The 11560-nt window shown below is 47.3% G+C and overlaps 1 protein-coding gene across 10 annotated transcripts in view; it reads left to right on the forward strand.

The window, feature by feature from the left end:
* The window catches only part of FLYWCH1 (FLYWCH-type zinc finger 1), a 63733-nt gene extending 54913 nt beyond the window's left edge, over positions 1 to 8820 (forward strand). For all 10 annotated transcript variants that reach the window (XM_053554230.1, XM_053554234.1, XM_053554236.1 and 7 more), the window contains one exon: positions 8349 to 8820. In XM_053554230.1, the coding sequence (XP_053410205.1) occupies positions 8349 to 8409 (61 nt within the window). In that variant the 3' untranslated portion in view covers positions 8410 to 8820. The remainder of the gene's footprint in view (positions 1 to 8348) is intronic.
* Positions 8821 to 11560: the final 2740 nt, after the last annotated feature.

The following is an 11560-nucleotide window of genomic DNA, read 5'->3' on the forward strand; positions in this document are numbered from 1 at the left end:
CTGTAAAGCCCCAACACTCTACCCAGGGTGACAGCTTGAGGCTCTGTCTCAAAAAAAAAAAAAGAAAAGAAAAGCCAAAATCCTCAACAAAATACCTTCAAACAGAATCCAGCACCGTAAAAAAAGATTATATACCATGACCAAGTGAGCTCCCAGTAATCCAATATTGGTTTAACATTCCAAATCTGATTAGTGTAATAGCAGGCCTGAGGTGCTGCCCTTAGAGCAGCCTGTGTGCAAGAGTGACCATTGGCTAATAAATAGTTCCCTATATGGATACAATACTGTCACTAAAAGATAACAGGTGCTCACTCTTTTTTTTTTTTTGAACCCAACACCTCCGGTCTAAGGGGCCAGCGCCCTACTCCTTCGAGGCACAGGCACTGCCCACAGGTGCTCACTCTTATCTGTGTATACTAACTCATGTGATTTTTGCTCAATAGCAGCTTTTCTTCTGGAGTCAAATTCAGTGACTATAGTCAGTCATCTGGGCACAGAACCAGCCCCCAGTCAAAACCCTGGACTCCTAGGTTCAGGCAGCTTCCCTGGTAGACAACATGTCATACTCATGGCCAGAGAATTAAGCACATTCTGTGAGGACTTTTGGGAGCTCGTGCCTGGTCTCCTCTCAACTTTGCCTTTTCTTGTTGCTAATTTTGCTTTGTATCTGTTTTGTTTTGTTTTGTTTTGTTTTGTTTGAGACAGAGTCTCACTCTGTTGCCTAAGCCAGAGTGCCATGGTATTAGCCTACCTAATAACAACCTCCATCTCCTAGGTTGACCATCCTTCTGCTTCAGCCTCCCAAGTAGCTAGGACTACCGGTCCTATCTTTAGTAGAGTCAGGTCTCACTCTTGCTCGGGCTGGTCTCGAACTCCTGAGCTCAAGGGATCTTCCCATCTCAGCCTTCCAGAGTGCTAGAATTACAGGTATGAGCTACTGTGCTCAGCCTGTATCTTTTCACTGTAATAAAACCTTAGCCCCAGAATGATTATATGCTGCACCCTGTGAATCCTTCTAGTGAAATTACCAAAACTGGGGGTAGCCTTGGGGCCACTAGCACACTATAGCAATAGAGTAAAAGATAAAAACCACATGATCATTGAATGGACAGTAAAGCATTTGACATAATCTAACACCATGTTGTGATAAAAACACTCAACACACACACAAAACACTCAACAAACTGGAATAAAGGGGACTTCTTCAACCTGATAAAGAACATATATGGAAAACCCCACAACCTGCATCATACTTAATGGTGAAAGCCTGGATTTTTCCCTCTAAGATAAGGAATGAGACAGGGATTCTACTCTTGGCTGCCTCTCATCAACATTGGGTTTTGTTTGTTTGTTTGTTTGTTGTTGTTGTTGTTTTCTCATCAACATTGTAATAGAGCTTCTAGCCAGGGCAGTTAGATGAAAGAAGGAATTAAAAGACATCCAGTTGGGCGGCGCTTGTGGCTCAGTCGGTAAGGCGCCAGCCCCATATACCGAGGGTGACGGGTTCAGACCCGGCCCCGGCCAAACTGCAACCAAAAAATAGCCGGGCGTTGTGGCGGGCGCCGGTAGTCCCAGCTACTCGGGAGGCTGAGGCAAGAGAATCACTTAGGCCCAGGAGTTGGAGGTTGCTGTGAGCTGTGTGAGGCCACGGCACTCTACCGTGGGCCATAAAGTGAGACTTTGTCTCTACAAAAAAAATAAATAAATAAATAAAAGACATCCAGTTGGGAATAGAAGAAGTAAAACTATTTGTGGATGACATCTTATATTTTTAAAAATTTTAAGAAATCCCCTAAAAAGTCTATTACAACTAATAAATCATGGCCAGCCAAGTTTCAAGTTAGAAGATCATTTGTATTTCTATGCACTTGCAATGAACAACCTAAAAGTAAAATTAAGAAAAGAACTCTAAATAGCCGGGCGTTGTGGCGGGCGCCTGTAATCCCAGCTACTTGGGAGGCTGAGGCAAGAGAATCACCTAAGCCTAGGAGTTGGAGGTTGCTGTGAGCTGTGTGACGCCACGGCACTCTACCAAGGGTGATAAAGTGAGACTCTGTCTCTACAAAAAAAAAAAAAAAAAAGAACTCTAGGGGGAGCGGAGTGGGTCACACCTGTAATCCCAACCTTCCTGGAGGCCAGTGTAGGCGAATAGCTTGAGTTCAGGAGTCAGAGACCAGCCTGAGCAAGAGTGAGACCCCATCTCTATTAAAAACAGAAAAACCGGGCGGCGCCTGTGGCTCAGTCGGTAAGGCGCCGGCCCCATATACCGAGGGTGGCGGGTTCAAACCCGGCCCCGGCCAAACTGCAACCAAAAAATAGCTGGGCGTTGTGGCGGGCGCCTGTAGTCCCAGCTGCTCGGGAGGCTGAGGCAAGAGAATCGCTTAAGCCCAGGAGTTGGAGGTTGCTGTGAGCTGTGTGAGGCCACGGCACTCTACCGAGGGCCATAGAGTGAGACTCTGTCTCTACAAAAAAAAAAAAAAAACAGAAAAACTAGCCAGGTGTTGTAGCAGGGCACCTATTGTCCCAGCTACTCAGAAGGCTGAGGCAGGAGTATCGCTTGAACCCAGGAGTTTGAGGTTGCTGTGAGCAATGATGATGCCACAGCACTCTAGCCTGGGCAACACAGTGAGACTCTGTCTCAAAAAAAAAAAAAAAAAAGAATTGAGAGTACAGAAGTAAAACCTCACAATGTCAATTAGTTAAAAACTAATTGGGTGCCAAGGGTGCCAAGACAGTGAGGAATGAATTCTCAATAAGTGGTGCTGGAGGCTGGACGCGGTGGTTCACACCTGTAATCCTAGCACCCTAGGAGGCCGAGGCAGAGTGGTTCCTAGGTTGAGCTCACAAGTTCGAGACCATTTTGCCTGAGCAAAAATTGAGACCCCCATCTATACTAAAAATAGAAAAACTGAGGCAAGAGGATCACTTGAGCCCAAGAATTAGAGGTTGCTGTGAGATATGACGCCACAGCACTCTATCCCAGCAACAGTTTGAGACTGTCTGAAAAAAAAAAAAAAAAAGGCGGCTGGTTGGAACCCGGCCCTGGCCAAACTGCAACAACAAAAATAGCCAGTGTTGTGGCGGATGCCTGTAGTTCTAGCTACTTGGGAGACTGAGGCAAGAGAATCACCTAAGCCCAGGAGTTGGAAGTTGCTGTGAGCTATGACACAACAGCACTCTACTGAGGGCGACAAAGTGAGACTCTGTCTCTAAAGAAAAAAAAAGTGGTGCTGGGACAAGTGGATGTTTGCCCACGAAAGGATGAAGTTGGGTCCCTTTTCCACACCTTATTAAAAAATATTTAGGGCTTGGTGCCCATTGCTCAGTGGTTAGGGTGCCGACCACATACACTGAGGCAGACAGGTTTGAACCCAGCCCAGGCCAGCTAAACAACAATGACAACCGCAACAAAAAAATAGCCAGGCATTGTGGTGGGCGCCTGTAATCCCAGCTACTTGGGAGGAGAAATAGTGGCTCAGCCCAAGAGTTGGAGGTTGTTGCGACACCACGGCACTCTACCAAGTACAACATAGTGAAACTGTCACAAAAAAAAAAAAAAGAATTAGATTATAGATCTAAATGTAAGAGCTAATGTAAAACTGTTTAAAAATATAAAGATGGGGGCCAGGCGCAGTGGCTCACTCCTGTAATCTAAGCACTCTGGGAGGCTGAGGCAGGTGGATTGCGTGAGCTATGGTGTCCAGACTAGCCTGAGCCGGAGTGAGACCCCATAACTAAAAAGAGCTGGGCATTTTGGTGGGTACCTGTAGTCCCAGCTACCTGACTGAGGCAAGAGAACCACTTGAACCCAAGAGTTTGAGGTTGCCACGAGCTATGATACCATAGTACGCTACCAAGGACAACAAAGAGAGACACTGTCTCAAAAATAAATAAAAATATAAATATAAAAATAAAAAGATAGGTCAGGTGAGGTAGCTTATGCCTGTAATTCTAGCACTCTGGGAGGCTGAGGTGGGATGATCCCTTGAGATCAGAAGTTTGAGGCCAGCCTGAGCAAAAGCAAGACCTGTCTGTACTAAAAATAGAAAAATTAGCTAGGGATGATGGTGGGCACTTGTAGTCCCAACTACTTGGGAGGCTGAGGCAAGAGGATCTCTTGAACCCAAAAGTTTAAGATTTCTGTAAACTATGATGACACCACAGCACTCTACCCAGGGAGACTCTCAAAAACCAAAAAAGATAGGAATAAATCTTTGTGGCCTTGAATTAGACAAAAAATTTTATTTATTTTTTTAATTGTGACAGAGTCTCACTTTGTTGCCCTCTGTAGAGTGCTGTGCTGTCATAGCTCACAGCAACCTCAAACTCTCGGGCTCAGGAGATTCTGTTGCCTCAGCCTCCCTAGTAACTGGGACTATAGGTCCCCTCCACAATGTCTGGCTATTTTGTTTGTTTAGCAGGCCCAGGCTGGGTTCGAACCCGCCAGTCCCAGTGCATGTGGCTGGTGCCCTAAACACTGAGCTATGGGCACCCAGCCAGACAAAACATTTTAGATAGGACAGCAAAAGCACAAACAACCAAAGATGAGATAAGTTGGACTTTACCAAAGTTTAAAATTTTTGTGTTCAAATGACACCATGAAGAAAGTGAAAGGCAAATTGCAGAATGGGAGGACCTACTTGCAAATCATATCTGGTAAGGGACTTTTACTCAGAACATATAAAGGGTTTTTTTTTTCTTTTAGACAGAGTCTCACTTTGTTGCCTTTGGTAGAGTGCAGTGGCATCACAGCTCACAGCAACCTCCAGCTCTTGGGCTTAGACGATTCTCTTGCCTCACCCTCCCGAGTAGCTGGGACTACAGCTACCAGCCTGGCTATTTTTTTGTTGTTATTGCAGTTTGGCTGGGCCAGGTTTGAAACCGCCACCCTCCGTATATGGGGCCAGCACCCTACTCACTGAACCACAGGCGCCGCCCCTATATAAAGGATTCTTAAAACACAACAATGAAGAGACAACCTGATTAACAAATGAGCAAAGGATGTGAATTCAAAGTTTTCCAAAGATTTGATTTCTCTGATGCAAAATTCAAGATATACAAAGGGCCAATAAGCATAATTAAAGGTACACAACATTCTTAGCCTTGAAGAATTGCAAATAAGATGATAGTGAGATACAACTTTATCCCACTAGGATGGCTATTAAGAAAGACAGAACAATAACAGGTATTGGTGAGGATGTGGAGAAATTAGAACACTCACATTCTCTTGGTGAGACTGCAAAATGGTGTAGCCACTTTGAAAAACAGTGTGGCAGATCCTTAGAAGTTTAGAAATAGTGGCTCAGCGCTCATAGCTCAGTGGTTACTGTGCCAGCCACATACACCGGGGCTGGCAGGTTCAAGCCCACCCAGGGCCTGCAAAACAACAAGAACAACTACAATAAAAAAAAATGTATAGACACATATATATATATCTCCAGGTGTTGTGGCAGGTGTCTGTAGTCCCAGCTACTTGGAAGGATGAGGCAAGAGAATCACTTGAGCCCAAGAGTTTGAGGTTGCTTTGAGCTATGACACCACAGCACTCTACCAAGGGCAACATAATAAGACTCTATCTTCAAAAAAATAAATAAATATTTAGAAATAGTGTTACCCTGTGACCCAGTAATTTCACTCCTAGGTATATACTAAGAGAATGGAGAACATATATCCACACAAAAATATATGCAAATATTTCTATCAGCATTATTCATAATGGGGCGGTGCCTGTGGCTCAGTGGGTAGGGCGCTGGCCCCATATACCGAGGGTGGTGGTTTGAACCCTGCCCTGGCCAAACAGCAACTACAAAAAAATAGCTGAGGACAGCACCTGTGGCTCAAAGGAGTAGGGTGCCGGCCCCATATACCGGAGGTTGAGGCCAAAAAAACCCTGGCCTGGCCAAAAAAAAAAGATGTATAACTTTATAGGCAGCGCCTGTGGCTCAGTGAGTAGAGTACCGGCCCCATATTCTGAGGATGGAGGGTTCGAACCTGGCCCCGGCCAAACTGCAACAACAACAACAAAAAAAAATAGCTGGGTGTTGTGGCGGGTGCGTATAGGCCCAGCTACTCGGGAGGCTGGGGCAAGAGAATCACCTAAGCCCAGGAGTTAGAGGTTGCTATGAGCTGTGATGCCACGGCACTCTACTGAGGTTGATAGAGTGAGACTCTGTCTCTGAAAAAAAAAAATTATTCGTGGGCAGTGCCTGTGGCTCGGTCGGTAAGGCGCCAGCCCCATATACTGAGGGTGACGGGTTCAAACCCGGCCTCAGCCAAACTGCAACCAAAAAATAGCCGGGCGTTGTGGCGGGCGCCTGTAGTCCCAGCTACTCGCGAGGCTGAGGCAAGAGAATCGCTTAAGCCCTGGAGTTGGAGGTTGCTGTGAGCTGTGTGAGGCCACGGCACTCTACCGAGGGCCATAAAGTGAGACTCTGTCTCTACAAAAAAAAAAAAAAAAAAAATTATTCGTAATGGCCAAAAATTGAAAACAATCCAAAATATCTAGCAAAAGATGAATGGGTAAATAAAATGTGGTCTATTAGGCTGGGCACAGTGGGTCATGCCTATAATCCTAGCACTCATGGATTTCACTGTATTGATAGACCACATTTTTTTTTTTTGAGACAGAGTCTCACTTTGTTGGCCTGGGTTGAGTGCTGTGGCATTGTAGCTCACAGCAACCTCAAACTGTGGGCCACGGTGGGCTGATCGCTTGAGCTCAGGAGTTCAGGACTAACCTGAGCAAGAGTGAGACCCCTTCTCTAAAAATCAGGCATTTGGCAGGCACCTGTAGTCCCAGCTACTTGGGAGAATGAGGTGAGAAGATTACTTGAGCCCGAGAGTTTAAGGTTGCTGTGAGCTACAATGCCACAGCACTCAACCCAGGCCAACAAAGTGAGACTCTGTCTCAAAAAAAAAAAAAAGTGGTCTATCAATACAGTGAAATATTTGGACACAAAAAGGAATGAAGTACTGATACTTACCATGAGGTGGATGAACCTTAAAAACATTATCTTAAGTGAGAGCAGCTAGTCACAAAAGAGCATGTAGTATATAAAATCCCATTTATAGGAAATGTACAGAATAGGCAAATTTTTTTTTTATTTTTATTTTTTTTTTTGTAGAGACAGAGTCTCACTTTATGGCCCTCTGTAGAGTGCCGTGGCCTCACACAGCTCACAGCAACCTCCAACTCCTGGGCTTAAGCGATTCTCTTGCCTCAGCCTCCCAAGTAGCTGGGACTACAGGCGCCCGCCACAGCACCCGGCTATTTTTTTTTTGTTGCAGTTTGGCCGGGGCTGGGTTTGAACCCGCCACCCTCGGCATATGGGGCCGGCGCCCTACTCACTGAGCCACAGGCGCCGCCCCAGAATAGGCAAGTTTTATAGAGAAAGAAAGTGGATTCGTGGTTGCCTAGGACAAAGAAGGTTGGAGAGTAGTTGAGCAGTGCCTATGGCTCAGTGACTAGGGCACTGGCTCTATATACCGAGGGTGACAGGTTTGAACCTGGCCCCGGCCAAACTGCAACAAAAACATAGCCGGGCTGGCGCCAGTAGTCCTAGCTACTCAGGAGGCTGAGGCAAGAGAATCGCCTAAGCCCAAGAGCTGGAGGTTGCTGTGAGCTGTGACACCATGGCATTCTCCTTAGGGTGACAAAGTGAGACTCTGTCTCTAAAAAAAAAAAAAAAGTTGGGAAGTACCAGGGTGAGAGTTGAAAGGTAGGGGATTACTTTGGGCAGTGGCAAAATTCTCTAAAAGTGATCGCAGTGATGGCTGCATAAAATCTGCACAAATCATTGAATCGTTCACTTTACAAAGGTGAAATTAGGGTTTGAATCATAGTTCAGTAAAGCTGTTATACAACAAAAAGGAAGGAAGTCTCAGTGACTTTCATAGCCAGTGTCCATTCACAGCACTGCCTCATTCTGTCCATTAGGACTTGGTCCCCACAGTAGCCCACGCTCCAGGGGAGGGGAATTAGGTGCCTCCATTTGAAGTGAGGAAGAATCTGTGAACAAATTCATCACAGGAACAAGGAAGAACTTTGCATTTCCTGACAACCTTGAAAAGGCCAATGTGGGAGTCCCTAACAACTTTCTGGGGTAGGAGATGGGACATCTCAGAAGTATTGGGTATTTCTCCCTAGAACATGCTACAGTAGAAAGCAGGGAGGGGAGTCCCCAAAGTATTTGTTAGGGAGCAGCCTATTAAAGGAATTGATACGATGCATGTACCTGTATGTGTGTGTGAAAATGATCTATCCAATGGTTATCTCTAGGAAAAAAGATTCCAGAAATTCTGAACTATGTTTGAATCTATGTGATGAATATGTGTTTCTTCATAATCAGGAACATCAAAGATACACAGGTGGATAGCGAGTCTCAAGAAGGCGAATCTCCTCCTACGTGAACAGAGGAAGACAATTCTGCCAGCCCAGAGGAGGCTTCTTGTCCATGCAAGCATTGCCCGTGCACTTAGATCTTGCTTGAAAACACTTTTCACTCTTCCAAAGCATCAATGGCCTTCACATTTCCTTAAGTCTCCCAGCAGGAATCTTGGATGGTGTTCTCATGTTGGCAAAGCCTAGTGCTGGGAGCTGGCACCGGCGATCATGCCTATTGTGGGGCAGGGCAGTGGCTGCCAATGCCTTCCTGACCTCAGAAAGATGTGAAGAAGCATCTCGGGACAAAGATACCTCCTCCCTGATCTGCTGCTCCAAGCCACAAACACCCATGCATTTTCAGAGCACTTGACTTTCCCAAGTACTTTCCAACCCGGGGTGACCCTGCTTAGCTTAATAAAGCGAAACATAAAACAGTGTCTTGGAGCCAATGTGTGTTTCTTGAAGTTCTCACATCTTCTAGCTGAGCTGCCTTCCATAGACCAGTTCAAGCCATGCCAGGCCTGGCCAGGTGCCTAGTGCCTGGTCTTTCTTTGGCTGCCTGCTCCTGGCATGCCATTCCAACAACTGACAGAGCAGACCAAACCAGAGGCCTTGCTATGCCCTCTGTTGAACTCTCCCTTCTACGCTGTTTTCCAGCTTAAATTAAACCCTGTGTGCACGATTCCCATAGCAGGTGTTGTTACCAGCAATGGGAGCCAGCCCAGATGTCAGCGATGAGCAGATGCACCCTGCTGAGGCCAGCAGCATCCTCAGCTACCTGTGTCCAGCTGGATTCTAAGGAGAGTTAGATAGATGCCCTGTCCCCTCCTCTCATTGGGCAGCTTAGTGGAGTGCTGGATAAGCTGATCAGAGGCAGGTCAAACTGACATCTGTTGGGGAGACCCTACTTGTCATCAAGGCTGAGTAAGCAGCAGCACCGTCCCTGCCGTCATGCTAGGGCTGTGCAGGGGAACCAAGCAGCAGGCTCCCCCTCCCCTGAAAAGCTGGCCACAAAGCCACCATCCTACTGTGGGGTAGTGACAGCTTGGGCACACCCACTATTTCTCCATGTATGTCTCCCCCAGATAAAGCCTATTTTATAGCTCATTGTATGGAGCTGGTATGTGTCCCTGACCCCTTTGTAACAATAGCTGGCCACACACTCCATGTGTCTCTGTGCCATATTCTTCAGAAGAGACAAGGTTTGGTTGAGCAGTACCTGGGGGAGATCCCCTTGCCAGAGCAGTGGTGGTCACCTGGCCCAGATATACACTGGACCATGAATAGGTGGGGGGAACTGGAACGAGGACCCTGGAACGAGGGCTGCTGAGGGGTCTTTCCCCAGCTTGCTGGCCTCCCCCAGGCCTTGAAGGAGTAGGTCTTGTCACAGGAAGAGGTTCCATTCTCTTGCTTCTGCACCTCAGCCTGTCTGGGACTTCTGAACTGGTTGGTCACTATAAGCTGGGGCAAGGTTGAAATGGAAGTGACATCCCCAGAGGCAGGTTTGCCCCACAAGACCCTGGCTACCATTCCAGACAGGGATCTGTCCCCTTTTGTCAGCCTGGCCCATTACTTGGCTGGCCTCTACTGACAGCTGGACATGTCATAGGTCCTGAAGATGCTCCACTGACATGACAGCACCTTTCAGGCTATGCCATTTGCTTCCAGCCAGCCTGCCATTTGCTGATGTCCCTGGTAGGGGACACCCTACATCATGGCTACCTTTTAGGCAGTGCTCCTAGCTATGAAGCATCCTGCCCTGAGGCTGAGTGAACTCACAGCCAAGGTTAAAGATGCAGCCCTGTGGGAATAGACACAGCACCCCAAGCTGACTCCATCCACATGATGCCAGTGTGCACACCAAGGGAGGCCACACCAGAGGAAAGGCCCAAACTGGACAATCCAGTTTGCCATGACCAGCTGCATCTCTGGTCAGGCCAGCAGGGAGATGAAGAAGCTGCACAAAGCCCTGAAGTACCAAGAAATGCTGCAAGTCATAACAGCCATCGCTACTGAAAAGCCTGCACTGTCTCCCAGCTCTGACCCTCTGCAATGCAGACCTCCACCAGGCCCTATCCCATTGGCTGGGCCCTGGTCACCCAGAGCTAGTATGAGGAGAGTCAGAGGAAGGTCCTTCCTTCACACTGATTGACAAAGGTGGTACCCCTTTCCTTTTCTCCACACCTGCTTTGACTTCAGAGAACAGATGGGTAGCCCACACTACTGAGACTGTGACTCCCAGATGGATATGAATTTGGATGCTGCCATTGCCTTGGGTGGCTTTCTGGCTGCCCACTTCCACCCCAGAGGCTGCTCAGCCACAGCAGGAGACTGATGTTAGCCACTGAGCTCCAGAGCCTTCCTCCTTGTAAGTCCACTTCCCTGTAGTTCCAGACCCCTCACAATGCCCCCCTTCCGTATCCTTGTCACAGAGCAAAGCACACAGTAGGTCCCTGTCATGAAAGGTGTCTATAGAGTATGCAGAAGAACTCAGCAGGGTGGCTGCTACTTCCCACTTTCTCTGCTGACAGCTTTTCCAATAAACCCTATTTGATCAAATCCTCACCATGTGTTATATCTCTGGGGTCCTTGGCATGACAGTGCAAAATACCATCTCATGATAAGATTTAACATTATGAACTCCTGAGCAGCAAGGGTGTCAACAAGGAACATAAGGTTTGAAAAATGAGGGGCAGTGGCTGACTCTAGGAGCCCCTAGCCTTCCTGTCTCCCTGTCTCTGTGGTTGCAAGGTGGGCTTCAATCCCACTGGCCCCAGCCCAATCTCCTGTCTCAGCTCCTCTGTCAAGACAGCTGCCATAGGTGTTGCAAAGTCATTATCACTATTGAGTTTGGCAGATGCCCCTCGGAATTGCCTGTGGGCACTGCCCACCCTTCCATCCCTCCTTTTTTTTTTTTTTTTTTTGAGACAGACTCTCACTATGTCGCCCTTGGTAGAGTGCCTTGGTGTCACAGCTCACAGCAACCTCAAACTCTTGGGCTTAGGTGTTTCTCTTGCCTCAGCCTCTCAAGTAGCTGGAACTACAGGTATCTGCCACAATGCCCGGCTATTTTTCTATTACAGTTGTCATTGTTGCTTAGCTGACCTGGGCTGGGTTTGACCCCACCAGCTTCAGTGTATGTGGCTGACGCCACAACCACTGTGCTACGGGCAATGA

The sequence above is a fragment of the Nycticebus coucang genome, chromosome 12 (genome assembly GCF_027406575.1).
Source record: "Nycticebus coucang isolate mNycCou1 chromosome 12, mNycCou1.pri, whole genome shotgun sequence".
Lineage (NCBI taxonomy): Eukaryota > Metazoa > Chordata > Mammalia > Primates > Lorisidae > Nycticebus > Nycticebus coucang.